The following is a 24,756-nucleotide window of genomic DNA, read 5'->3' as shown; positions in this document are numbered from 1 at the left end:
AATAAAGTTTGAATTGTTGCTTGAATTTTACATCTTGTAGTAATTTTACATTGAAATGCCAGTAAGATGTTCTGTGGGGTTCTGATTAATAGACAGTGGTGGTCAGAGAGACTACTGGGGATGATTCTTGCTTTGATTAATTTAAATCATTTTTAGAAGTATAAAACTGGTCTAGTCTCGCTCTATATACACAGTTTGTGTGATATTGAGACCAGGTGTATTGTCTTAAACTGGGGTGCAGGCATCTCCATATGTCAACCAGGTCACTGGACTCTAACATTGCAGCCAACTCTCTGGAGGACTGAGGGTGTGGTTCATCATTATTTCTATCAATATTAAAATTAACAGTACAATTAAAATCTCCTCCTAGTACCACCACATCTTTATTATTAATATTAAAAAGAGCTTGCTTTAATTTTTCAAAAAATAAAATTCATTCTCCCCCTTCTAGTGGGGGCATAAATATTAATAAAAACATACACTGTAGTGCCCAGCCTAGCTCTTACTTTTAAAATCCTCCCTTTCTCGATTTCTTCCATATCTAATAAAACTGCCCCTAGGCTGGATTTAAAAAGCACGGCTACACCTGCACTAGTACTAACGCCGTGACTCATCACGCACAGCCCCTTCCACTCCGCTCGCCACGCCTCTTCATTCTCCTGATCAGAGTGCGTTTCCTGCAGAAACACCACCCCCGCCTGCATCTGTTCTAAAAACCCTACTAGCTGTGCCCTCTTTAAAGACTGTCTACAGCCATTTAGATTAAAAGAAACAAAAACGCACTTTTCCATCATGGCTAAAAAAACTAACAGACTAAAACAAGTAATAAAAGAAGTTTCATAAAACACAGCCATTTTTAAACAAGAGATTTTGAACCACTTTTAAGATCCTTTTTAATTTTCTGAACAATTTTTTTTAATCTATAACGTTTTGGTTGATCAAATTCTTCTATTGTTGCTTTCCTTGTGATAATGTGAGCGAAGTGGAGAAATAACCTTAAATCAGGGAAAAAACTCTCTATTTCTACCCTTTTTCCTTTTGTTTCTGTCATAAAGTCATTTACCTGCTCAAGCATGTATAATTTTTTCGTACAGAAGGTTGGCTATCAGGGATGTCTGAGATAAGCGAAGAGTCAGAGTGCTCCCCCTCCATCTCTTCCGCGCTGTCCTCTCGCTCGCCCCTGAGAATCCACTTCTCCGCAGCTCCCTCCGACTCCTCGACACCGGTCTCTGCCACAGCCGTCACTGTTTCATGCGGCTGAGATTCAGCCAGCAGAGAGTCTTGCACCACGCCCGGCTCACCCTCCGCTGTGTTCTCTTCCTCCGCGTTGGGAGGGACTGACGTCCCGTTTGCAGCTCGCAGTCTCCCTGTCTGCACAGGTTCGGAGTTCTGCACTGGCTGCGCTCTGCCATCCGAACCCGTCAGTGACAGACTATGGCTGGGTCTCTTTGTGCGAGGCCGTGGTGTTGGTGGTTCTGCTTCGGTTTCCTTCGGTATCTGGAACGCCTCCTCCTCAATCAGCACGGGCTCGCTCTGCGGCTGCGATGCAGGAGCCGACTCTTCCTTCCACTCACCCCCCACACCCCCGACTTCCTCCCCTCCAGCATCACCCTGATCCTGCCCTGTCTCCGCTCTAGCTTCCCTTCTCGGGCAGGCTTTCCTCTGGTGTCCCTGTTCTCCACAGTAAAAACACCTCATTGTTTCGGAACTGACGAACACCACACAATTCGTCCCTTTAAAATTCCAGGCTACATTAATGACTTGATTTGGATCTTTTAGTAAGACAAACGCCTGCATTCTAAATGACATGATGTGCCTAACGCTGTTATTTTTGCAATCCAGCGGGATTCCCTTAATTGGGGACATAAGTTTACCAAAACGAGCTAAATTCTTTTCTAATGGCTGATTTTTTAAAAACGGGGGCACATTAGAAATAAAAACTTTCGTTACCGGGGTTACTAGAGGGGAAACCTGAACAAATTCACCTTTCACTGTAAATCCTTCCTCTACCAGCTTGTTTACCGGCGTCACCTCCACTAAAAATATTACCAACGCTTTATTCATTCTTGACTCTGACCTAATATTCTCAAACTTCACCACCTCTCCTACTGCCAGCAGACACTCCTCCACCGAAACGCCAGGGTCAGGCAGGCAACGGACCCTGTGTCGGCGGGTGAGAGCCCCCAGCCCTCCTGAATGAGACCCCATTACGGGATCTCCAAACACACACCCCTAATCTACGAACAAACAAACACACACCACTAACCTACGAACAAACACCCAAAAAAGAACAACTAAGTAACTATCAAAACAAACTAACTAAATAAATAAATAAATAAATAAATAAAGTTTTCAATTTCCCGGTCCTATCGCACTGGCGTTCCACCTCTCTGCAAGCCCTTCCCACAATCCTCCATGAGAGAGAGAGAGAGAGAGAGAGAGAGAGAGAGAGAGAGAAATAGTGAGGGAGAGAGGGGAAGGGAGAGGGAGGGAGAGGTGTGAGAGGAGAGGGATAGAAAGAGGAAGAGAGAGATGGAGAGAGATGGAGATCGAGGAGAGAGAGATGCACAGGCTGCCCTTGTGATATCATGGAGCAGGTACAACAGGGAGGAGGTCTCAATCCGGCTCCTCTGAGAGGAGAGGGGGAGGGATGACAGGGAGGGGTGTCCCAGGCTAGCAGCTGGAGAGGGGGAGGTGTGTCAGGGAGGGGTGTGTCAGGCTAGCAGGTGGAGAGGGGGAGGGGTGTCAGGGAGGGGTTTCAGGGAGTTGTGTCAGGGAGGGGTGTCCCAGGCTAGCCGGTAAAGAGGGGGAGGGGTGGCCTAGGCTAGCAGGAGGAGAGGGGGAGGAGTGTCAGGGAGGTGTGTTCCAGGCTAGCAGGAGGAGAGGGGTAGATGGGAGCATGTGGAACAGTACGTTTGGGTGGTGAGTCCTATATCAGTGGAACAGAGGCGTATCAGCTTCCTAATCAGCTCCACTCATGAAGTTTTTCCATCAATTGGGAAGGGAGAGCCTTGCACACCAGCTGCTATGAAGAGCATTCTTACAGCATGAGCAGGTGCTTGACATTCGCACACAAGTATCTGTGTAATAAGATGAACAGGGAAAACTGCGCACAGAGAACAGATTCCTCTGACAAGGACAGCAACCAACAGAAACGCTTATTAGAACTATGAGCCACCTGGTACACCTGGAGGCTACTAGAGATTGGAAAATACAGGCAAATGTTGGCCAGCTCAGCCACTGCCACTGCCTCTGCCTCTGCCTCTCCCTTCACCTCTGTCTTTGGCTTGCCCTCACCCTCTGCCACTGCCTCTCCCTTGCATCTGCCTCTCGCTCGACTCTGCCTTTGCCTCACCTCTCACTCTCCCTCTGCTTCTGCCTCTCTCCCCATGCCTCTGCCTCTCCCTCTCCCTCTCCCTCCACCTCTGCCTCTCTCTTGCCTCTGTCTCTGCCTCTCTCTTGCCTCTGTCTCTGCCTCTCTGTTTCCTCCACCTTTGCCTCTCTCATGCCTCTGCTTCTGCCTCTGGCTCTCCCTTTCACTCTCCCTACACCTCTGCCTAAAAAACTAAGTTTTCCTAAAGCATTTAAATAACAAACATCAACACAACTCCTCAATACAAGCAGATACCCCTGTACCCCCTCCCCCTTTACTCCCTGGGGACGGGGAGAGGGGGAGATGAGGGTGGGGACGGGGAGAGGGGGAGATGAGGGTGGGAGCGGGGGGGGGAGCCTGGGAGGGAAGGGGGGACCTGAGGGGTAGGGGTGGGGGAAGGGAGAGATGAGAGAGGGGGATGGGGACATGAGGGGTAGGGGGGGGAGGTAAGAGGGCGCTAGATCCCGGGCAGTGTCCTTTACGTAGAGACAGAACGTGTGTGAGGACCACGTCTCAGCACGCGCACGCCTCTGCAGTGTGTCGCTCTGCAGTGCTGAGGGGAGTCTGTTCTGGGAGCAGTGTGTCGCTCTGCAGTGCTGACGGGAGTCTGTTCTGGGAGCAGTGTGTTGCTCTGCAGTGCTGAAGGGAGTCTGCTCTGGGAGCAGTGTGTCGCTCTGCAGTGCTTAGAAGAATCGCTTCAATAATACTGTCAACAATTTTAAGCTAAATTTTACTGGTGGTTTAATTTTGTAGAGTCGATTCTTGATGGTGCCTGCTTTGTGTTTTAATGCTTTTATAGCCGGGTTAAAGCTTCCTGATGGTCAGACCCAGGTAGGTATCGCTGGAGCTGTGCTCCAGTGTGATATTGCCAGAGTGAAGCGGTAACTGTTTCCTGAAATCTGGTTTCTTCTGGAAGACCATAACTCATGTTTACTGTCAGTGCCCAGGTCTGACAGTACTGCTCTAGCAGTGCCAGACTCTGCTGCAGCCCCTGCTCTGTGGGGGACAGCAGGACCAGGTCATCTGCGTAGAGCAGGAATTGAATTTCTGTGTTGTGCAGTGAGGTCAGGGACTGCTCCAACACTGTAGCCAACTTTTTGATGTAGGTGTTAAACAGTTTTGGGCTCAGACTGCAGCCCTGCCTCACTCCACAACCCTGTGTGAAAAATTCTCTTCTTTTATCAATTTATTTTCTGAATACATGTTTCTGTGTCTCTGTCTCTTCCTCTGCCCCTGCCCCTGCCTCTGTCGCTCTGTCTCTCTTTACCTCTGCCTGCCTTTCTCTGTCTTTGCCTATGACTGACTCTGCCTCTCTCTCTGTCTCTGTGTATGTCTATGTCTCTTCCTCTGTCTCTGGCAATGCATATGGAATCTAAATTAATTAATCATTTATCCCCTTTCCTCCCTCCCCTCTCTTCTCCTCCCCTCTCCTCTCCTATTCTCTCACTCCTCTCCTCTCCACTCCCCTCCTCGCCTCTCCTCTCTCTCAGAGTACACTCTCGCTCGTTCTCGTCGGAAGAGTATCGCCACAGGGAAGCTGCCCAGCATGGAGACTCCGCCCACCGCCCCGCCCCAGCCCTTCCGCCAGCCTGTGAGTAACCCTGTACACCCCTGACCCTCACTGACACACACACACTGACACACACACACAAACACTGACACACCAACACTGACCCTAACAGACTGGCACACACACTGACTCACACACACACACACACACTGACATGCACACTGACACACACACACACACACTGACCCTCACAGACTGAGACACACACACACTGGCCCTCACGGACTGGCACACACACTGACACACACAAACACTGACACACACACACACACACACACAATCGCACATTGAAATCCAGTCCTGGTTTAATAGGACTCATCTGAGCGTGTTACCTGCACAAACTGGTGCTTAATCAAGCTGGTAGTAAAACCTGGAGTGGCTGACTCTCCTCTGCAATAGCAGTCTTATTGGCAGCCCTGGTCCTGGACCAGGAATCTGTTTGATTTGAGACACAATAGCCCCTCCATTGGCAATGAAGGAAGTTAAAAGGTTTTCAATTCATTGAAAGATTTTTGAATAAATTAAATATTGAAGTGTAAAACTGAAAGCCAGGCATCTTTTAAGTTAGTTCCTTTACTGAATCCACCAGAGAAATCATATGATGCACATGAATGACCTTTCAACTCTGCTGGCACCGCCTCCTTCATACAGCCCTCGGAGGAGCTGACGACTGGGATTCGGCAGCGCAGATACTGAAGGAAGAGAACAAACAATGCAATGTCCTGAAGCCACTCGAGTGTCTCCTAGGTTACTGCAGGAGAGGATCATTATGGGGTGGAGAGAGGCTGGCCAGACAGATAGATAGCTGGACACAGGGACAGGAATAGATAAATACACATTGCAGTCTCAGAGATACAAGAACATCTTTAAACACTAGTGCTGTGAGGCAACACATTCACTCTGTGTGTCTCTCCCTCCCTACCCCTCTCACTCTCTCCTCCTCATCTCCCCCTCCCCCTCCTCTACACCCTCCGTATCTCCCCCGATCTCCTCCTCCACCCCTCCCTCTCATCTCCCCCCTCCCCCTCAAGATACCCTAGAGGGGGTCTAGAGGAGAGGGGGAGGGGGAGGAGATGGGGGAGGGATAGAGGGGGACTAGAGGAGGAGAGAGGGAGGGGAGAGGAGTAGAGGTGGAAGGGGGAGGAGATGAGGGAGTTATAGAGGGTGATTAGAACAGTAAAGGGGGAAGGGGGAGGGATAGAGGGGAGAGGGGTTGGGAGATGGGAGAGGGATAGAGGGGGCTAGAGGAGGAGAACGGAAGGGAGAGGGAGATGAGGGGAAGGGGAGGGGAGGGGGACGGGAGGAGGGGAGACTAGGGAGGAGGAGGGGGGAGGAGAGGGGAGGAGGAGGTTCTAAAAGGAGAGGGATAAGGACCCTCCCCTATTTCCTCTCTCTGTCCCTCCGCTCTCCTCCTCTCTCCCCTCATCTCCAGAGTTTCCTCAGTCGCAGGTTGAAGGGCTCTATCAAGCGAGCGAAGAGTCAGCCTAAACTGGACCAAACAAGCAGCTTCCGTCACATGCTACTGCCTCGATTCCGCAGTGCTGACCAGGACAGGTGAGAGCCCAGAGATACGTGCTACCCACACGCTTACTCTCTCCCCCTCTCTCCCCCCTCTCCCTCCCTTGCTCCCCTATCTGGGGCAGGGTGTCCTGTTGACTCACATCTCTGAGCTCGTCAGAGTTGAGAGAAGCGGAGCTGCACGAACCAGGTTATATAACTTCTCAAGTTCTCAAATTCTCAAGTCTTGTGCCAAATACTCCCTACTGACACTGATAAAATAGGGATCTGCTAGGAGAGTCGGCGCAGAGTGCTGAACTGGCAGCCCAGTATGTGTCAGCGTGCCACAGCCTGAGGGACAGTGGGTAGGGAGGGAGGCAGGTAGGGAGGGGAGGTCTTTTTTTCAGAGGGAAGGGGACGGCCCTGTTTGTGTTATTGCTTACTTGTTTCATCATTTCTGTTTGTAATATTTTAAAAGCTTTGGCAACACCAGAACGTCATGCCAATAAAGCTCATTTGAATTTGAATTTGAGAGAGAGAGAGAGAGAGATAGAGAGAGAGAGAGAGAGAGAGAGAGAGAGAGAGAGAGAGAGAGAGAGAGAGAGAGAGAGAGAGAGAGAGAGAGAGAATGTTCATGAGTGGTTCCCTTTAAGTGGCGAGACCAGTGGAGCCCTGGAAAGAACCTTCAGTGACAGCGAGTGGAAGCGACAGCGAGTGGGAGAAGTACAGGCATGGAAAAGTACAGAGCAGTTTAGAAGCAGTAAGGAGAAATTGCATCTTGAATTGCTTTAATCGGAAAACAGAGGACACTGGGGAAACACAGCAGCAGCTCAAAGTCAAACAGCCACGTGTGCTTTTCTGATAACAAACAAGCTGAAACTCGGAGCAGCTGATTCAAATTCAGCGCCATTCTGAGACACGGGCGAGGGGAGGAGCCAACAGCACAGCAGAACAATGCAGTTAAACGAGGCAGTCTTCCCAGCGACAGCGAGTGGAAGCGACAGCGAGTGGGAGAAGTACAGGCATGGAAAGTACAGAGAAGTTTAGAAGCAGTATGAAAGCAGGCTAACGGCTGCAGAAGAAACTAAACTTAAAAAAAAAAACCCTCAACATGATCTTCAAGCCAGTAATCTGTGACACCTGCTTGATGTGGGAAATCCGAGAAAACCCAGCGGAGCTAAACCAAGTGTGCGTAAAGTGCCGCGCGATCCAGGATTTGCATAAACTAGTAAGTATGCTAGAAATGGAGCTGGAAGAAGTGAGACAGCAACAGGATCTGGAGGAACTGGCACACCCACAATTCATGGAAGTCTGCATCACCCCTAACAGACTGAAAGCCACCAGGGAGATAGAAGGTCAGAACAGTTGAGTTCAGGTAGGCAGAAGCAGGGAAAAAAAGAAACTTTGTCAAACACAACCACCAGAAATCAAAACAACCAACAAATTTGAGTCAGTTCAGAATTTTGATGAGCAGAACCAACAACAAGAGAATGAAAGGAACAACATCCAGGACCCCATTGACAGTGGTGACCAGACAGCAAAAAGAAGGGAGGTCATGATTGTTGGGGACTCCATATTGAGAAACACAGCAAGTTCAATTCGCAGTTTGGACCCCCTTACTACAACAATGTGCTGCCTTCCGGGAGCCTCGGTCAAGCACATCACTGAGAACGTGGACAGGCTCCTAGAACGAACAGGAGACGACCCGGTAGTAGTCGTCCACATCGGTACAAACAACATTGGAAGAGACGGACCAAAATCCCTGCAAAACAAATTCAGAGAGCTAGGAAGGAAATTAAAAGAGAAAACCAAAACTGTGGTATTTTCTGGTATACTACCGGCACCTTGCAAAGGACCATATGGACAGCTGGAAATAATTAATCAAAACACATGGCTGAAGATGTGGTGCACACGGGAAGGCTTCACCTATCTTGATCATTGGACCACATTCTACAACGAGGACTATCTGTATAGACGGGATGGGCTGCACTTAAATAACAAGGGAACCAGTCTACTTGGAGAAAAGATCCTCGAGCAGGTTCAGAAGCATTTAAACTAGAAAGGAAGGGGGGAGAAATCAACAAAAAAACAGCTACAAGTATCAGAAACAAAATTCTAGAACTTGAAGCTACTGCACTAACAGGTAACTATGATGTGATAGGTGTTACAGAAACGTGGTTGTCTGAGAGTGATGGGGACGAATATAATATTTGTGGGTATACACTGTATAGGAAAGACAGGCAGGACAGAAGAAGAGGAGGGGTAGCGCTATACATAAGAAACAGTCTTGAAGCCCAGGTGTTAAACCTGGACAAAGAAAATAAAACCGAATCAATATGGGTCAGAATAACGGACAAAAATTCAAAGGGCATAATAATAGGAGCATGCTATAGACCGCCAGATTCAGACGGTGAGCACAATAATCTGTTATACAATGACATTAGAAATGCGTGTAGCAAAGGAGAAGCCATACTAATGGGGGATTTCAACTTCCCCCAAATAAAATGGGAAAACCCGGTGGGTAGCACGAAGGATGAAATAGAAATGGTGGAAATGACAAATGACTGCTTCCTAACACAATTTGTCAAGGCACCGACTAGAGGGGAGGCATGCCTTGATTTAGTCTTTTCAAATAACGAAGATAGAATAACTAAAACAGAGGTCAGAGAACCACTGGCAAACGTAGACCACAACATGGTCTCATTTGAAGTGTTTTTTAAACCCCAAAAGTAATGCCTAAAGCTAAGGTTTACAATTTTAGAAAAGCAAACTATGAAGGTATGAAATAGAGACTAACAGAAGTAGATTGGAGTAAAATAGAGAAAACACCCACAGAAGAAGGATGGTTATTCTTCAAAAATGTAGTACTAGAGGCGCAAAACAATTACATCCCTAAAGTAGACAAATCTAAATGTAAAACTAAATTGCCAAAATGGTTTAATAGATCAATTAAAAAAAATATTCAGCGAAAAAAGGAACTTTACAGAGCATTAAAAAAGGACCAAAAAGAAAGTACGCAGAAAGAGTACACAGAACTGCAAACGCAAGTCAAAAAGGAAGTTAGAAAGGCCAAGAGAGAAATAGAAATGAACATTGCTAAGGGAGCTAAAACCAATTCCAAAATATTTTTCCAATATTACAACAGCAAGAGAACATTCAAAGAGGAGATTAAATGTTTAAGAGATACAAATGGCAAAATCGTAGATGAAGAAAAAAAAAAATAGCAAATATATTAAATGATTACTTTTCACAAGTTTTTACAAAGGAAGATACTGACAACATGCCCCACATGTCATCCAGTTCCTATCCAGTTTTAAATAACTTTAGCATAACTGAGGCAGAAGTGTTAAAGGGACTAGGAGCTCTTAAAATAAACAAATCCCCTGGGCCGGATGAGATCCTCCCAGTAGTACTCAAAGAAATGAAAGAAGTAATTTACAAACCGCTAACCAAGATCATGCAGCAGTCTCTTGACACAGGGGTGGTACCGACAGACTGGAAAATTGCAAACGTAATACCGATCCACAAAAAGGGAAACAAAACTGAACCAGGTAACTACAGACCAGTAAGCCTGACTTCTATTATATGCAAACTTATGGAAACTATAATAAGATCCAAAATGGAAAATTACCTATATGGTAACAGGGTCCTGGGAGACAGTCAACATGGTTTTAGGAAAGGGAGATCATGTCTAACTAACTTGCTTGATTTTTTTGAGGATGCAACATCGATAATGGATAATTGCAAAGCATATGACATGGTTTATTTAGATTTCCAGAAAGCTTTTGACAAAGTCCTGCACAAAAGATTAATTCTCAAACTGAACGCAGTTGGGATTCAAGGAAACACATGTACATGGATTAGGGAGTGGTTAACATGTAGAAAACAGAAAGTACTGATTAGAGGAAAAACCTCAGAATGGAGTGTGGTAACCTGTGGTGTACCACAGGGATCAGTATTAGGTCCTCTGCTATTCCTAATCTACATTAATGATTTAGATTCTGGTATAGTAAGCAAACTTGTTAAATTTGCAGATGACACAAAAGTAGGAGGAGTGGCAAACACTGTTGTAGCAGCAAAGGTCATTCAAAATGATCTAGACAAGATTCAGAACTGGGCAGACACATGGCAAATGACATTTAATAGAGAAAAGTGTAAGGTACTGCACACAGGAAATAAAAATGTGCATTATAAATATCATATGGGAGATACTGAAATTGGAGAAGGAATCTATGAAAAAGACCTAGGAGTTTTTGTTGACTCAGAAATGTCTTCATCTAGACAATGTGGGGAAGCTATAAAAAAGGGCAACAAGATGCTCGGATACATTGTGAAAAGTGTTGAATTTAAATCAAGTGAAGTAATTTTAAAACTGTACAATGCACTAGTAAGACCTCATCTTGAATATTGTGTTCAATTCTGGTCACCTCGCTATAAAAAAGATATTGCTGCTCTAGAAAGAGTGCAAAGAAGAGCGACCAGAATTATTCCAGGCTTAAAAGGCATGTCATATGCAGACAGACTAAAATAATTGAATCTGTTCAGTCTTGAACAAAGAAGACTACGTGGCGACCTAATTCAAGCATTCAAAATTCTAAAAAGTATTGACAATGTTGACCCAAGGGACTTTTTCAGCCTGAAAAAAGAAACAAGACCAGGGGTCACAAATGGAGATTAGACAAAGGGGCCTTCAGAACTGAAAATAGGAGGCACTTTTTTACACAGAGAATTGTGAGGGTCTGGAATCAACTCCCCAGTAATGTTGTTGAAGCTGACACCCTGGGATCCTTCAAGAAGCTGCTTGATGAGATTTTGGGATCAATAAGCTACTAACAACCAAACGAACAAGATGCGCAAATGGCCTCCTCTCGTTTGTAAACTTTCTTATGTTCTTATGTTCTTAATGTTGACCCTAGGGGCAGGAAAGAGAGGGAGAGATTGTGTTTGCATAGGAGGAGTTACACTGTGAGTGTTTTAGCATGGAGAGAGAGGGATGCAGAGTTATTGTCACAGACAAAAAAAAATCTCCTCTTTCCTCTCCTCTCTCCTCTTCTTTTCTCTTGTTATGCCTTTTTTCTATCTTTATTTGTGTCTGTGTCTCTCTCTATCACTGTGTCAGTGTCTCTCTCTCTGTATTTTATGTCTCTGTCTCTCTGTCTCTGTGTCTGTGTTTCTCTCTGTCTCTTGTCTCAGTGTCTCTGTCTCTGGGTCTCATTGTCAGTGTCTCTGGGTCTCTGTCTCAGTGCCTGTCCGTATCTCTGTTTCTGTGTCTCTGTCTCAGTGTCTCTCCGTCTCTCTGTCTCTCTGTATCTCTCTCTGTCTCAGTGTCTGTGTTTCTGTCCGTCTCTCTGTCTCAGTGTCTCTGTGTCTCTGTGTCTCTGTGTCTCAGTGTCTCTGTGTCTCTGTCTCAGTGTCTTTCTGTTTCTGTCTCAGTGTTTCTGTCTAAGTATCTCTTCTTCACTCTGTCTCAGTGTCTCTGTGTCTCTCCTTCTCATTATCTCTTCGTCTCTGTCTCAGTGTCTCTCTGTCTCAGTGTCTCTGTGTCTAAGTGTCTCTGTCTCTTTGTGTCTGTCTCAGTGTCTCTGTGTCTCTGTGTCTCTCTGTCTCTGTGTCTCTATCTCAGTGTCTCTCCGTATCTGTGTTTCTCTGTTTCAGTGTCTCTGTCTCAGTGTCTTTCTCTGTCTCAATGTCTCCGTGTCTCTCTGTCTGTCTCTCTGTCTCTCTGTCTCAGTGTCTCTATTTCTCTGTCTCTCTCTGTTTCAGTGTCTCTATCTCAGTGTCTTTATCTGTCTCAATGTCTCTGTGTCTCTATGTCTCTGTCTCTCTCTGTCTCAGTGTCTCTGTATCTCAGTATATATTGGTTGGTTGACAGACTCCTCCTGCCTCTCTGGGTTTATCTCTCAGTTTCACTGCTTCTAGACTCGTGTTTCTAACTCTGCTTCAGCTTTGAGCTTCTTTCTGTGACTCATGCACTCATCTCTATTTATAAATCTTTGTGCACATCCTTCCATTCTCCCTTTCTCCTTCTAGCCTGGGTAGAGCTATGTCGCTAGCCTGCTATCACGTAATTCTGTTCAGAATGGGGTGCAGTTCTATTTGTGTCTGAATTCAGTCGGGGAAGGCAGTCCACTGCCCTCTTCCTCTTCATCTTCTTCACTGAAGGTTCCATTGGCTCACTGTGTTTTCGACTCCCCCAGTGCTTTCGTTCCAGTTACTGTGTAACTTTGTGTTGACATTTCACTGGCTTATCTGTGAACTGTAGGGCAAGAGATAGAAAGAGATAGAAAGAGACCGAACTGCTCCCTCCCTCACCCCCCTGAGAGACAGGGTGCTCCTTCCAGTCCAGGCAGGCGTGAGGCACAGAGACCCAACTGCTCCCTCCCTCCCTCCCTCCCTCACACCCCTGAGAGACAGGGTGCTCCCTCCAGTCCAGGGCAGGTGTGAGGCACAGAGACTGATTTGCTCCCTCCCTCCCTCCCTCCAGTCCCTGCCAATGCATTGCAATGAATATTTCAGCCTATTTTAAATATTAATGAGCTCAAATTGGCCAGTCAATTGGACAAATCACATTACCCAGACACCCCCGGGGCTTTGCTGGAGTTCAGGAATAAAACATTGAAATATTTCAATATTTCATTGACTTTAAACTCCAACAAAATTTCATTGCGGCTGAACAGAGAGAAGAGAGGAGAGAAGGAAGAGGAGAGAAGAGAGGGGAAATGGGAGAGGAGAGAGGAGTACAAAGAGAGGGGAGAGGAGAGAGGGGAGGGGAGGCAAGGGAGGGGAACCATTATTTTGATATGTAGTCATGCTCTACCTCTCCCTCCCCTCTTCCTCTCCCTCTTCCACTCCCTCCATCTCCCTATCCCCTTCACTCCCTCTCCCTCTTCTTCTCCCTCTCTCTCCCTCATTCCCTCTCTTCAGGACTCATCTGATGCAGAGCTTCAAGGAGTCTCACTCCCATGAGTCTCTGCTCAGCCCAAGCAGCGCAGCAGAGGCTCTGGAGCTCAGTCTGGATGAAGATGCCGTCATCAAACCAGTCCACTCGAGCATACTGGGGCAGGAGTTCTGCTTCGAGGTAACGCTAAACATACTAACCCCAACCCCATCCCCAACCCCAACCCCGACCCCAGACCAGTCCACTCCAGCATGCTGCCTCTGAGTGAGCCCTGAGCCCTGAGCCCTTAGCCCTTGTCTGCTCTCAGGTGACGACAGCGCTGGGGACGAAGTGCTTTGCATGTCGATCGGCCGCAGAGAGAGACAAGTGGATTGAGAATCTGCAGAGAGCTGTGAAACCAAACAAGGTGAGGAGGTGGAGAGAGAGGAAAGAGTTGGGGGAGGGGGGAGAAGAAGGGAGAGCTGGCGAGAGAATAGGAGAAGGGAGAGGGGAGAGGGGAGAGGGGAGAGGAGAGGTGGAGAGAGTAGAGAGGGGAGGAGGGAGAGATGGGAGTGGGACAGAGGAGAAGGGAGTGGAAAGAGGAGAGAAAATGAGAGAGGAGGGGAGGGGAGAGGAGAAAGAAGAGGAGAGAGTGAGGGGAGAGGAGAGAGAAAAAGAGAAAGAGGGAAGAGGAAAGAGAAAATGAGAGGAGAGGAGAGGGAAAAGAAGAGGCGAGAGAAAAGAAGAGAGGATAGGAGAGGGGGAGAGGGGAGAAGAATACAAACAGTATAATGAAGCACTGCCCAGCACATTATTATTATTATTTCACCATTCTTCCTCTCACCCTCTTCCCATTTCCATCCCACACTTTCACTCCCCCCTCTCTCAGGATAACAGCCGGCGCGTTGACAATGTGCTTAAGCTGTGGATTATCGAGGCGCGGGAGCTGGCTGGGAAGAAGCGCTATTACTGCGAGCTGTGCCTGGACGACATGTTGTACGCACGCACGACCAGCAAGACGCGCACCGACACGGTGTTCTGGGGAGAGCACTTCGAGTTCAACAACCTGCCGGCCGTGCGCAACCTGCGGCTGCATCTCTACAAGGACAATGACAAGAAGCGACGCAAGGAGAAGAGCAGCTACCTGGGGCTGGTCAACATCCCCATTTCCAGCGTGGCAGGACGTCAGTTCGTGGAGCAGTGGTACCCCGTGGTGCTACCCACTGCCTCGGGCAAGGGGAGCTCGAGCAAGGCAAGCTGCCCCTCCATCAGGATCAAAGCCCGCTACCAGACAATGAGCATCTTGCCCATGGAGCTCTACAAGGAGTTCGCTGAGTTTGTCACCAACAACTACCGCACTCTGTGCACTGTGCTGGAGCCAGTTCTGAGCATCAAGAGCAAGGAAGAGGTGGCCTGTGCACTCGTGCACATACTGCAGAGCACTGGCAAGGCAAAGGTGAGAGAGGAGAGGAGAAAGCGGATAGGAGAGATGAGAGGGAAGAGGAGAGAGGAAAGGGGAGAGAGCAGAGGAGAGAGGAGAGAGGGGAGAGGAGAGATGAGAGAGGAGGGGAGTGGAAGGGGGAGAGAGCAGATGAGAGAGTAGAGAGGAGAGGAGAGTAAAGGGGAGAGGAAAGAGCAGAGGAGAGTAGAGAGGGTAAAGGAGAGAGGGGAGAGGAGAGGGGAGAGGAAAGTAGAGGATAGAAGGAAGAGAAGAGAGTAGAGGAGAGGGGAGAGGAGAGAAAGTAGAGGAGAGGGGAGAGGAGAGGAGAGAGGAGAGAGGAGAGAGGAAAGAGCAGGAGAGAGGAGTTAGGATAGGGTACAGGGGGTAGAGTTTGTGTTGCTCAGACCTCAATGATCTACTTCTTGTCTCCCCAGGACTTCCTGTCTGACATGGCGATGTCGGAGGTGGACCGGTTCATGAACCGCGAGCACCTGATCTTCCGAGAGAACACACTCGCCACCAAGGCCATCGAAGAGTATCTGAAACTGATAGGACAGAAATACCTGAAGGATGCTATTGGTGAGTAAACAGAGGGGCAGTGATTAAACCCCAACCTCCAATCCTAACCCTAACCTTGTCCTGACCTGACTCTGCCCTGCAGGCATCTTTGAGGCTGTTTAACCTCGTCCTGCTCTCTGGACACTTCCCTAAGCAATGGGGAGAGGGGCTCCACAGCCCAACTATAAGAGTGGAGACGCTTTCAATCCACTAACTCAGAGGGGCCTTTGTGGGAACAAACTATTCTGTAGCATCAGAAATCACGGAATATCACAGTTCCTAATGAATCAAGACATTATAAATAAGAGGCAGTTTGGACTCCTTCCAAAACATGGCAGTACTGAGCACATCTTTACTGTAAACACACTGAACAACAAAAACACACAACACAGGCAAGATATTCAACACACACACACAAAACACACACACACACAACACACACACACACACACACACACACACACACACAGGCAAGATATTCAACACAAACACACACACACACACACACACACACCAACAAAGGCAAGTTATTCGACTGCTTTATTGAGTTCAAGAAATAGTTTGATTCTCTTTGGTTCCCTGGACTGAACCTCAAAACTGCTGTAGTCAGGGATTGGTGGAAAGTGCCCTACACAATTCAATCAGTGTACTCAGAGATACAGTGTAAAGTAAAGAGGAACTCAGAGATACAGTGTAAAATAAAGATGAACTCCGAGATACAGTGTGAACTCAGAGATACAATGTAAAGATGAACTCAGAGATACAGTGTAAATCAAAGTTGAACTCAGATACAGTGTAAAGTAAAGATGAACTCAGAGATAGTGTCAAGAAGAACACAAAGATACAATGTAAAGGTGAACTCAGAGATACAGTATAAGGTAAAGTTGAACTCAGAAAATACAGTGTAAAGATGAATTCATAGATAAAGTGTTAAGATGAACTCAGAGATACAGTGTAAATAAAGATGAACTCAGATACACAGTGTAAATAAAGATGAACTCAATGATACGATGTAAGATGAACACAGAGATACAATGTAAAGATGAAATCAGTTGAATTAAAGTTGAACTCAGAGATACAGTGTAAACTAAAGATTAACTCATATAGTGTACATATGAACTGTGAGATTGTGACAAAGTGCCTGCCCCTGTGTATATTATCTGTTATATGTTGTGTGTTTAATGTTGGTATATAGTCATTGGTACACGGGATATAAACGGGTCTGTGTAACACAAGTGTTTAAAATGTATATTTGTATTTAGGCACGAGGGTTGCACAGCACTTCACGTGCAAGTAAAATGTAATAATATGTGAGCATGGGGAATAACACTTAGTTAATTCACATGCAGTTGTACCGAGATTCCAATTGAATGATTGATTAGCAATCGAGTCTTGGTACAGCTGCATAAAAACAGATGCAATATAAAGATGAACTGAGGGATACAGTGTAAAGATGAACTCAGATAGTGTAAAGATTAACTCATAGTTACAGCGTACTGATGAACTCAGAGAAACAATGTAAAGATAAACTCAAAGATACAATGTAAAGATGAACTCAGACATACAGTGCAAAGTAAAGATGAACTCAGAGACACAGTGTAAAGATGAAATCAGAGATACAGTATAAAGATGAACTCAGTGATACAGTGTAAATCAAAGATGAACTTGGAGATACAGTGTAAAGATTAACTAAGATAGTAAAGATGAACTTGTAGATATAGTTTAAAGATTAACTCAGAGATACAGTGTAAAGACAAACTCATAGATAGAGTGTAGAGATGAACTCAGAGATACAATGTAAAGACTAACTCAAAGATACCATGTAAAGACAAACTCAGATAGTGTAAATATGATTGTAGAAATACAGTGTAAAGGTGAAGTCAGAGATACATTGTAAAGTTGAACTTACTGATACAGTGTAACGATGATCTCAGAGATAGAGTGTAAAGATGAACTCAGAAATACAGTATAAATCAAAGACTCGGAGATACAGTGTTAAGTAAAGATAAACTCAGATACAGTGTACATATGAACTCAGAGATACAGTATAAGGTAAAGAGGAATGTGTAAGGAGGAATTCATAGATAGAGTGTAAAGATGAACTCAGAGATACAGTGTAAAGGTGAACTTAGCAATACAATGTAAAGACAAACTCAGACATAGTGCAAAGTAACATTGCAGAGATACAGTGTAAATATGAACTCATAGAGTGTAAAGATGAACTCAGAGATACAATGTAAAGATAAACACAAAGATACAATGTAAAGATGAACTCACATATACAGTGCAAAGTAAATATGAACTCACAGATACAGTGTAAATATAAACTCAGAGTGTAAAGATGAACTCAGAGATACAATGTAAAGATAAACTCAAACAGAAAATGAAAAGATGAACTTAGAGATACAGTGCAAAGTAAGATGAACTCATAGATTGTGTAAAGATGAACTCAGATATACAGTATAAACTAAAGATGAACTCAGGAATACAGTCTAAAGATGAATGCAGAAAAACAGTGTACAAATGAACTCATAGACACAGTGTAAAGATGAAATTGGCAATACAGTAAAAATGAACTCAGTGTAAAGATGAATTCAGGGATACAGTGTAAATTAAAGATGAACTCAAAGGTACAGTGTAAATATGAACTCATATAGTGTAAAGATGAACTCATAGATACAGTGTAATAAGAAGCTCAGAGATACAATGGAAAGATTAACTCAGAAATACAGTATAAAGATAAACTTAGCAATACAGTGTAAAGATGAACTCAGGGATACAGTGTAAAATAAAGATGAACTTAAATATACAGTGTACATATGAACTCAGAGATATAGTGTAATATGAACTCAGATAGTGTAAAGATGAACTCGTAGATACAGTGTTAATATGAACTCAGACATACAGTATAAACTAAAGAAAAATGCAGAGATACAGTGTAAAGATGAACTCAGTGTAAAGATGAACTGAGATACAGTGTTCAAAGTAAAGATGAACTCATAGATACAGTAAAGATGAACTCAGACATACAATTCAAAGTAAAGATGAACTCAGAGATACATTGTAAATAAGAACTCAGAAATTCAGTGGAAATCAAAGATGAACTTAGCGATACATTGTAAAGATGAACTCAAGGATACAGTGTAGCTCAAAGATGAATCCAGAGATAAATTGTAAAGCAACGATGAACTCAGAGATATATTGTAAAGATGAACTCAGAGATACAGTATAAGGTAAAGATAAACTAAGATATACAGTGTAAAGTAAACATGAATGCAGAGATACATTGGATACAGTGTAAAGATTAACTCAGATTGTGTAAAGACGAACTCAGAGATACAGTTTAGAGCAAAGATTAATGCAGAGATGCAGTGTAAAGATGAACTCAGTGATACAGTGTAAATATGAAGTCATATATACATTGTAAAGATGAAATCAGAGATGCAATGGAAAGTTTAACTCAGTCATACAGTGCAAAGTAACGATGAACTTGGAGATACAATGCAAAGTAAATTTGAACTCAGAGATACAGTGTAAAGGAAAAATGAACTTAGTGATACAGTGTGAAGATGAAGTCAAAGATAGAGTTTAAAGATGAACTCAGAGATACAGTGTAAATATGATCTGAGATTGTCTAAAGATGAACTCAGAGATACAGTGTAAAGATGAACTCAGGAATACACTGTAAAGATGAACTTAGAGATACAGTTTAAAGTAAAGATGAGCTCAGAGATACAGTGTAATGTAAAGATGAACTCAAAGATACAATGTAAAGATGTACTCAGATATACAGTGCAAAGTCAAGATGAACTCATAGATACAGTATAAAAATGAACTCAGGTATACACTGTAAAGTAAAGATGAACTTAGAGATACAGTTTAAAGTAAAGGTGAACTCAGAGATACAGTGTAATGTAAAGATGAACTCAGAGATACAATGTAAAGATAAACTCAAAGACACAATGTAAAATTGAACTCAGATATACAGTGCAATGTAAAGATGAACTCATACATACAGTGTAAGGATCAACTCAGAGATACAGTATAAAGTAAAGATGAATGCAGAAATTCAGTGTAAAGATGATCTCAGAGATACAGCGTAAAGATGAACTTAGCGATACAGTGTAAAGAAAAACTCAGACATATAGTGCATAGTAACATTGAACTCAGAGATACAGTGTAAATATGAACTCATAGACAGAGTGTCAAGTAAAGATGAACTCAGTGATAAAATGTAAAGATAAACTCAAAGATACAATATAAAGATGAACTCACAGATACAGTGTAAAGATAAACTCATAGAGTGTAAAGATGAAACCAGAGATACAATGCAAAGTAAAGATGAACTCATAGATAGTGTAAAGATGAACTCAGATGTATAGAATAAACTAAAGATGAACTACAGAAAGATGAATACAGTCTAAAGTTGAATGCAGAAATTCAGTGTAAATATGAACTCAGATAGTGTAAAAATGAACTCATAGATACAGCGTAAAGATGATCGCAGAAATACAGTATAAAATAAAAATGAATGCAGAGATACAATGTAAAGTAAGGATGACTCGGAGATACAATGTAAAGTAAAGATGAACTCAGAGAGACAGTGTAAAGATGAGCTGAGATACAGTGTAAAGATGAACTTAGACATACAATAAAAAGATAAACTCAAAGATACAATGGAAAGATTAACTCAGACATACAGTGCAAAGTAAAGATGTACTCATAGATACAGTAAAGATGAACTCAGACATACAATTCAAAGTAAATATGAACTCAGAGATACAGTGTAAAGAGGAACTCAAGAAATGCAGTGGAAATCAAAGATGAACTCAGATATACATTATAAAGTAAAGATGAACTTAGCGATACATTGTAAAGATGAACTCAAGGATACAGTGTAGCTCAAAGATGAACTCAGAGATACAGTGCAGATATGAACTCAGAGATACAGTGTAAATATTAAATCAGATAGTGTAATAATGAACTCATAGATACAGTGTAATGATTAACTCAGAGCTACAATGTAAAGATCAACTCAAAGATACAATGGAAAGATAAATGCAGACATACAATTCAAAGTAAAGATCAACTCTGATATACAGTGCAAAGTAAAGTTGAACTCAGAGATACAGCATAAAGTAAAGTTGAACTCAGAAATATAGTGTCAGGATGAATGCAGAAATACAGTGTAAAGATAAACGTAGTGATACACTGTAAAGATGAATTCAGGGATGTAGTGTAAATGAAAGCTGAACTTGGAGATACAGTATAAATTTAAGATGAACTCAGAGATACAGTGTAAAGATTAACGCAGTGTGGAAGGGGTGTGGGTAATTCACTGACCAGGAGACAGACAGGTGTAATTGAAAACACCACACAGGTGCCCAGTTTTATTTCAGGGGCGCGTTGGGTTTCTTTAGCCCGCAGAGGGCGCTGTTGGTCCGTGCTCTGCTTACTAACTATGGTAAACAGAACCACAGGAATACCAAGCAATGGTAAACAGTTCAGGCGCACTCGCAGGTGCTTCAAAACAATACTGCAAAAATCGAAGGCACAAAGAAACAGGAAAAATAAAACAGTAACAAAACTACAAAGAAAAGGTGCTGCCCGTGCGACCCGGATCACCGTCCTACGCTGCCGGCTACCTAGCCTGCTCAGCTATCCTTATTCAGGGATCTGCCCAAGGGTTCCCCTCCCTCACTGTCTCACTCTGAACCTCCGTTCCGTTCCGTTCGGTCGCGGACCAGCGTTTCTGCGCACTCTACGCGTTTAAAAGGGCAGATCTGAGGAAACAACAGAGCGTTAATTTATAGGGCTAACAATCTCCCAAGACACACCTCTCAGCCATTCAGAGAGGGGGAAAGTCCGCACACCCACTTTCCCACCTCCCTGTGTCACTGCCATGACTCACAGGCGGTTGTTGGACGACTGCCGCCCTCTTCCTGCAGCACCGTGAACATGCCAGCAGAGTCAGCACAGATCTCTCCCTGTTACACGCAGAAGTACAGTATAAAGTAAAAATGAATGCAGAGATACAATTTAAAGTAAGGATGAACTCAGAGATACAATGTAAAGATGAACCCAGAGATACAGTGTAAAACAATGATGTACTTGGAGATTCAGTGTAAAGATGAACTCAGATACGGTGTACATATGAACTCAGATAGTGTAAAGATGAACTCATAGATACAGTGTAAAGATGAACTCATAGATACAGTGTAAAGATGAACTCAGACATACAGTGTAAAGATGAACTTAGAGATACAGTGTGAAGTAATGGAACTCAGAGAGACAGTGTACAGGTGATCTGATATACAATGTAAAGATGAACTTAGAGATACAGTGTAAAGCTGAACTCAGAGATACAGTGTAAAGATAAACTCTAAAATACAGTTTAAATATGAACTAATAGATACAGTACAATGAACACAGAGATACAGTATAAAGTAAAGATGAACTCAGAAATACAGTGTAAAGATGATCTCAGAGATACAGTGTAAAGGAAATATGAAATTAGTGATACACTGTAAAGATGAACTCAAAGATATAGTGTAAAGATTAACCCAGGGATACAGTGTAAATCAATGATTAACACTGAGATATGATGTAAATTAAAGATGAACTCAGAGATACAGTGCACATATGAACTCAAAAATACAGTGTAAAGTGGAAATGAATACATTGATATAGTGTAAAGCTGAACTCAGAGATACTGTGTAAAGTAAAGATGAACCAGAAATACAGTGTAAATCAAAGTTGAACTCGGAGATACAGTGTAAATTAAAGATAAACTCAGATAGAGTGTACATATGAACTCAGTGATATAGTGTAAAAAATAACTCAGTGTAAATCAAAGATGAACTTGGAGAGAAATGGTATATATAGATGAACTCAGAGATAAAATGTAATGATGAGCTGAGATACAGTGTAAAGATGAACTCAGAGATACAGTGTAAATCAAAGATGAACTTGGAGATTCAGTGTAAAGATGAACTCAAAGATACATTATAAAGATTATCTCAGGGCAAAGTGAAGATGAACTCAGAGATACGGTGCAAAGTAAAGATGAACTCTTAGATACACTGTAAAGGAAAGATATAGGGGTACTGTGTAAATCAAAGATTAACTCTGACATACGTTGTAAATTAAAGATGAACTCAGAGATACAGTGTAAGGATGAACTCATAGATAGAGTGTTAAGAAGATTTCAGAGATACAATTTAAAGTTCACGAGGCGGGAGCTGGGGGTAGAGGTAGGGCAGAAGAAGCAGAAGGGTGCGATTAGTAGGACAGAGTGCCGGCTAGAAAGGACTGGACCTAGGATAGAAGAGCAGGCGAGGCCCACTCTAGTAGCAGACCAGCGAAGCTGGACATGGAAGCTAGGACAGAAAGTGGTCACTGACTGAGGGCGGCGATATCGACACGAGACCAGGGGCGAAGGACCCAGCGACTGAAGACAGGATACAGAAAGTGGTCACTGACCGAGGGCGGTGACGCCGACACGAGCCCAGGGCCGAAGCCTGCAACCGAAGACAGGAAACAGAGTGGTCACTGACTGAGGGCGGCGATGCAGACACGAGCTCAGGGCCGACGGACCTAACAACCGAAAACATATATGAGGGTTATGACTTGTGGAGCCGCCCCTCAGAGGAAGATGGTCCCGGAAGACTGGGACACGAAAGGAGATAGAGAGGGAGAGGTACCCAGCGTCTGAGACTTCTGTAAAGGGGCGCTCGTTAGACCCCCAATTGGCTGAGACTTCATGCTCCCTGGGACCTGAGATAAGAACAAGACATAGAGGTTAGTATGGGACTCAAGCATGAGTAGCCACGTCCCTAACTGAGACAGAGTATAGAACAGCCTTGAGTGAGGCAAGATAAGCGAAAGAACAGAGTGTGGCCAGGGGTCTGCTCTGACTCACACGGTGAGAACCCCCCTGAAGGTCAAGGGTAGTTGAAGCCTGCACTGAGGTCGTGGAAGTGAGATCACTTGCCCCACAAAAGGTTGGACCCCCAGCACTTCACCAAATCACCCACACCGTGAGACAAACAAAAGAGCACATGCCAGCGAATAACATAAACAAAAGACTAGAAGGACAAACGGGACAAACAGGAGAATGGTTAGTAAATTTAGTAGGATATGACTATGTGTATACCTGCTGCTCAGTGGAGAGGAAAAAACCCCTTGAAGCTAATTAGGGGAAAACCTCTAGTGGCTCCGGCAGACAGGTAGCCCCCACTTCAGGCATACTAGTAATTTTGGAATGGGCTGCAACTATGTTAGAGGGAGATGAATGAACATAGGAATCCACTGCAGAACAGGACCATGCCCCATGGTCTTGATCAGGCTCTGATTGATGCTGGCCCTTGCAGCGGAGGTGGCTACACAGATACGGAAGGAATGGGGTGAATAGCTGAGGAGGGAGGCCTGTCCTGGAGAGGAGGGTGGAGAGGTGAGTTGAGAACCAGAGACAAGTGATGATGGATCTGGAAGAACTGATGAATAGAGGGTCCGGGAGGGGGGGGCAAGGTTTCCTGCATGAGAGGTACCTTGACATTGCTGAAAAGGTCAGAGAGCAGACTTGGTCCTTGAAAGCTGAATGAATTGACCGCGCCGGAGTTGGTCTGTCTTTGAAGTGCGCAGCCGAATAGGAAAATAGGAGTTGGAAATAGAAGAGAGGTCACATAAATGAATACCCACCGAGAGGAAGCAAGAAGCTGAGGGAACTGTGAATTCAGGCTTCTGAGAAAGCCAAAGAAGGCTGTGAGGCAGATGATCTCCATGAGTAGATCCTCGTGGGGAGAAGCAGCCTTTCCGAAGAGTAGAGATGATTCTAGCATTTTTAGAAGGAGCAGCAACTATATCAGGGAAGGATGAATGAATGTAGGAATCTACTGCAGAGGAGGACCAGTTCCCCCACATTTGTGATCAGGCTGGGGGGGAAGGGGAGAGTCAAGGGGGGGAGGCCTGCTCTGGAGGAGAGGGTGGAGAGGAAGAGGCCTGCGAGGAGGAGAGGTTGGAGGTTTGCCCGGAGTAGAGGGTGGAGATGAGGAGGGAGGCCTACTCACGAGGCGAGGGTGGACAGGAAGGAGCCCTGCTTGGGGGCAAGGCAGAGGAATGGAGGGAGGTCTGCTCAAGACGAGGCGAGTAATGATTGGAGTGAGAGGAATCAATGAACAGATGGTCTGAGGAGGGGAGTGGGGGGGTTTCCTGCTGTGGAGATACCTTGAAAAGGGAGACAGGGAACTTGATACTTAAGAACATAAGAACATAAGAACATAAGAAAGTTTACAAACGAGAGGAGGCCATTCGGCCCATCTTGCTCGTTTGGTTGTTAGTAGCTTATTGATCCCAAAATCTCATCAAGCAGCTTCTTGAAGGATCCCAGGGTGTCAGCTTCAACAACATTACTGGGGAGTTGATTCCAGACCCTCACAATT

At 44.4% G+C, this 24,756-nt stretch overlaps 1 protein-coding gene across 1 annotated transcript in view; it reads left to right on the top strand.

Moving 5' to 3' along the window:
• The window catches only part of LOC121298975 (ras/Rap GTPase-activating protein SynGAP-like), a 357,605-nt gene that overhangs the window by 23,456 nt on the left and 309,393 nt on the right, over window positions 1–24,756 (top strand). Inside the window, exons 2-7 of the mRNA XM_041226381.1 lie at window positions 4,864–4,964; window positions 6,376–6,497; window positions 13,365–13,518; window positions 13,646–13,744; window positions 14,207–14,773; window positions 15,193–15,337. Of these exons, the coding sequence (XP_041082315.1) occupies window positions 4,864–4,964; window positions 6,376–6,497; window positions 13,365–13,518; window positions 13,646–13,744; window positions 14,207–14,773; window positions 15,193–15,337 (1,188 nt within the window). The remainder of the gene's footprint in view (window positions 1–4,863; window positions 4,965–6,375; window positions 6,498–13,364; window positions 13,519–13,645; window positions 13,745–14,206; window positions 14,774–15,192; window positions 15,338–24,756) is intronic.

Source organism: Polyodon spathula, chromosome 24 (genome assembly GCF_017654505.1).
Source record: "Polyodon spathula isolate WHYD16114869_AA chromosome 24, ASM1765450v1, whole genome shotgun sequence".
In the NCBI taxonomy this organism is placed as follows: domain Eukaryota; kingdom Metazoa; phylum Chordata; class Actinopteri; order Acipenseriformes; family Polyodontidae; genus Polyodon; species Polyodon spathula.
The sequence above is the reverse complement of the archived record's forward strand: the minus strand, read 5'-3'. Positions and strand labels throughout refer to the sequence as shown.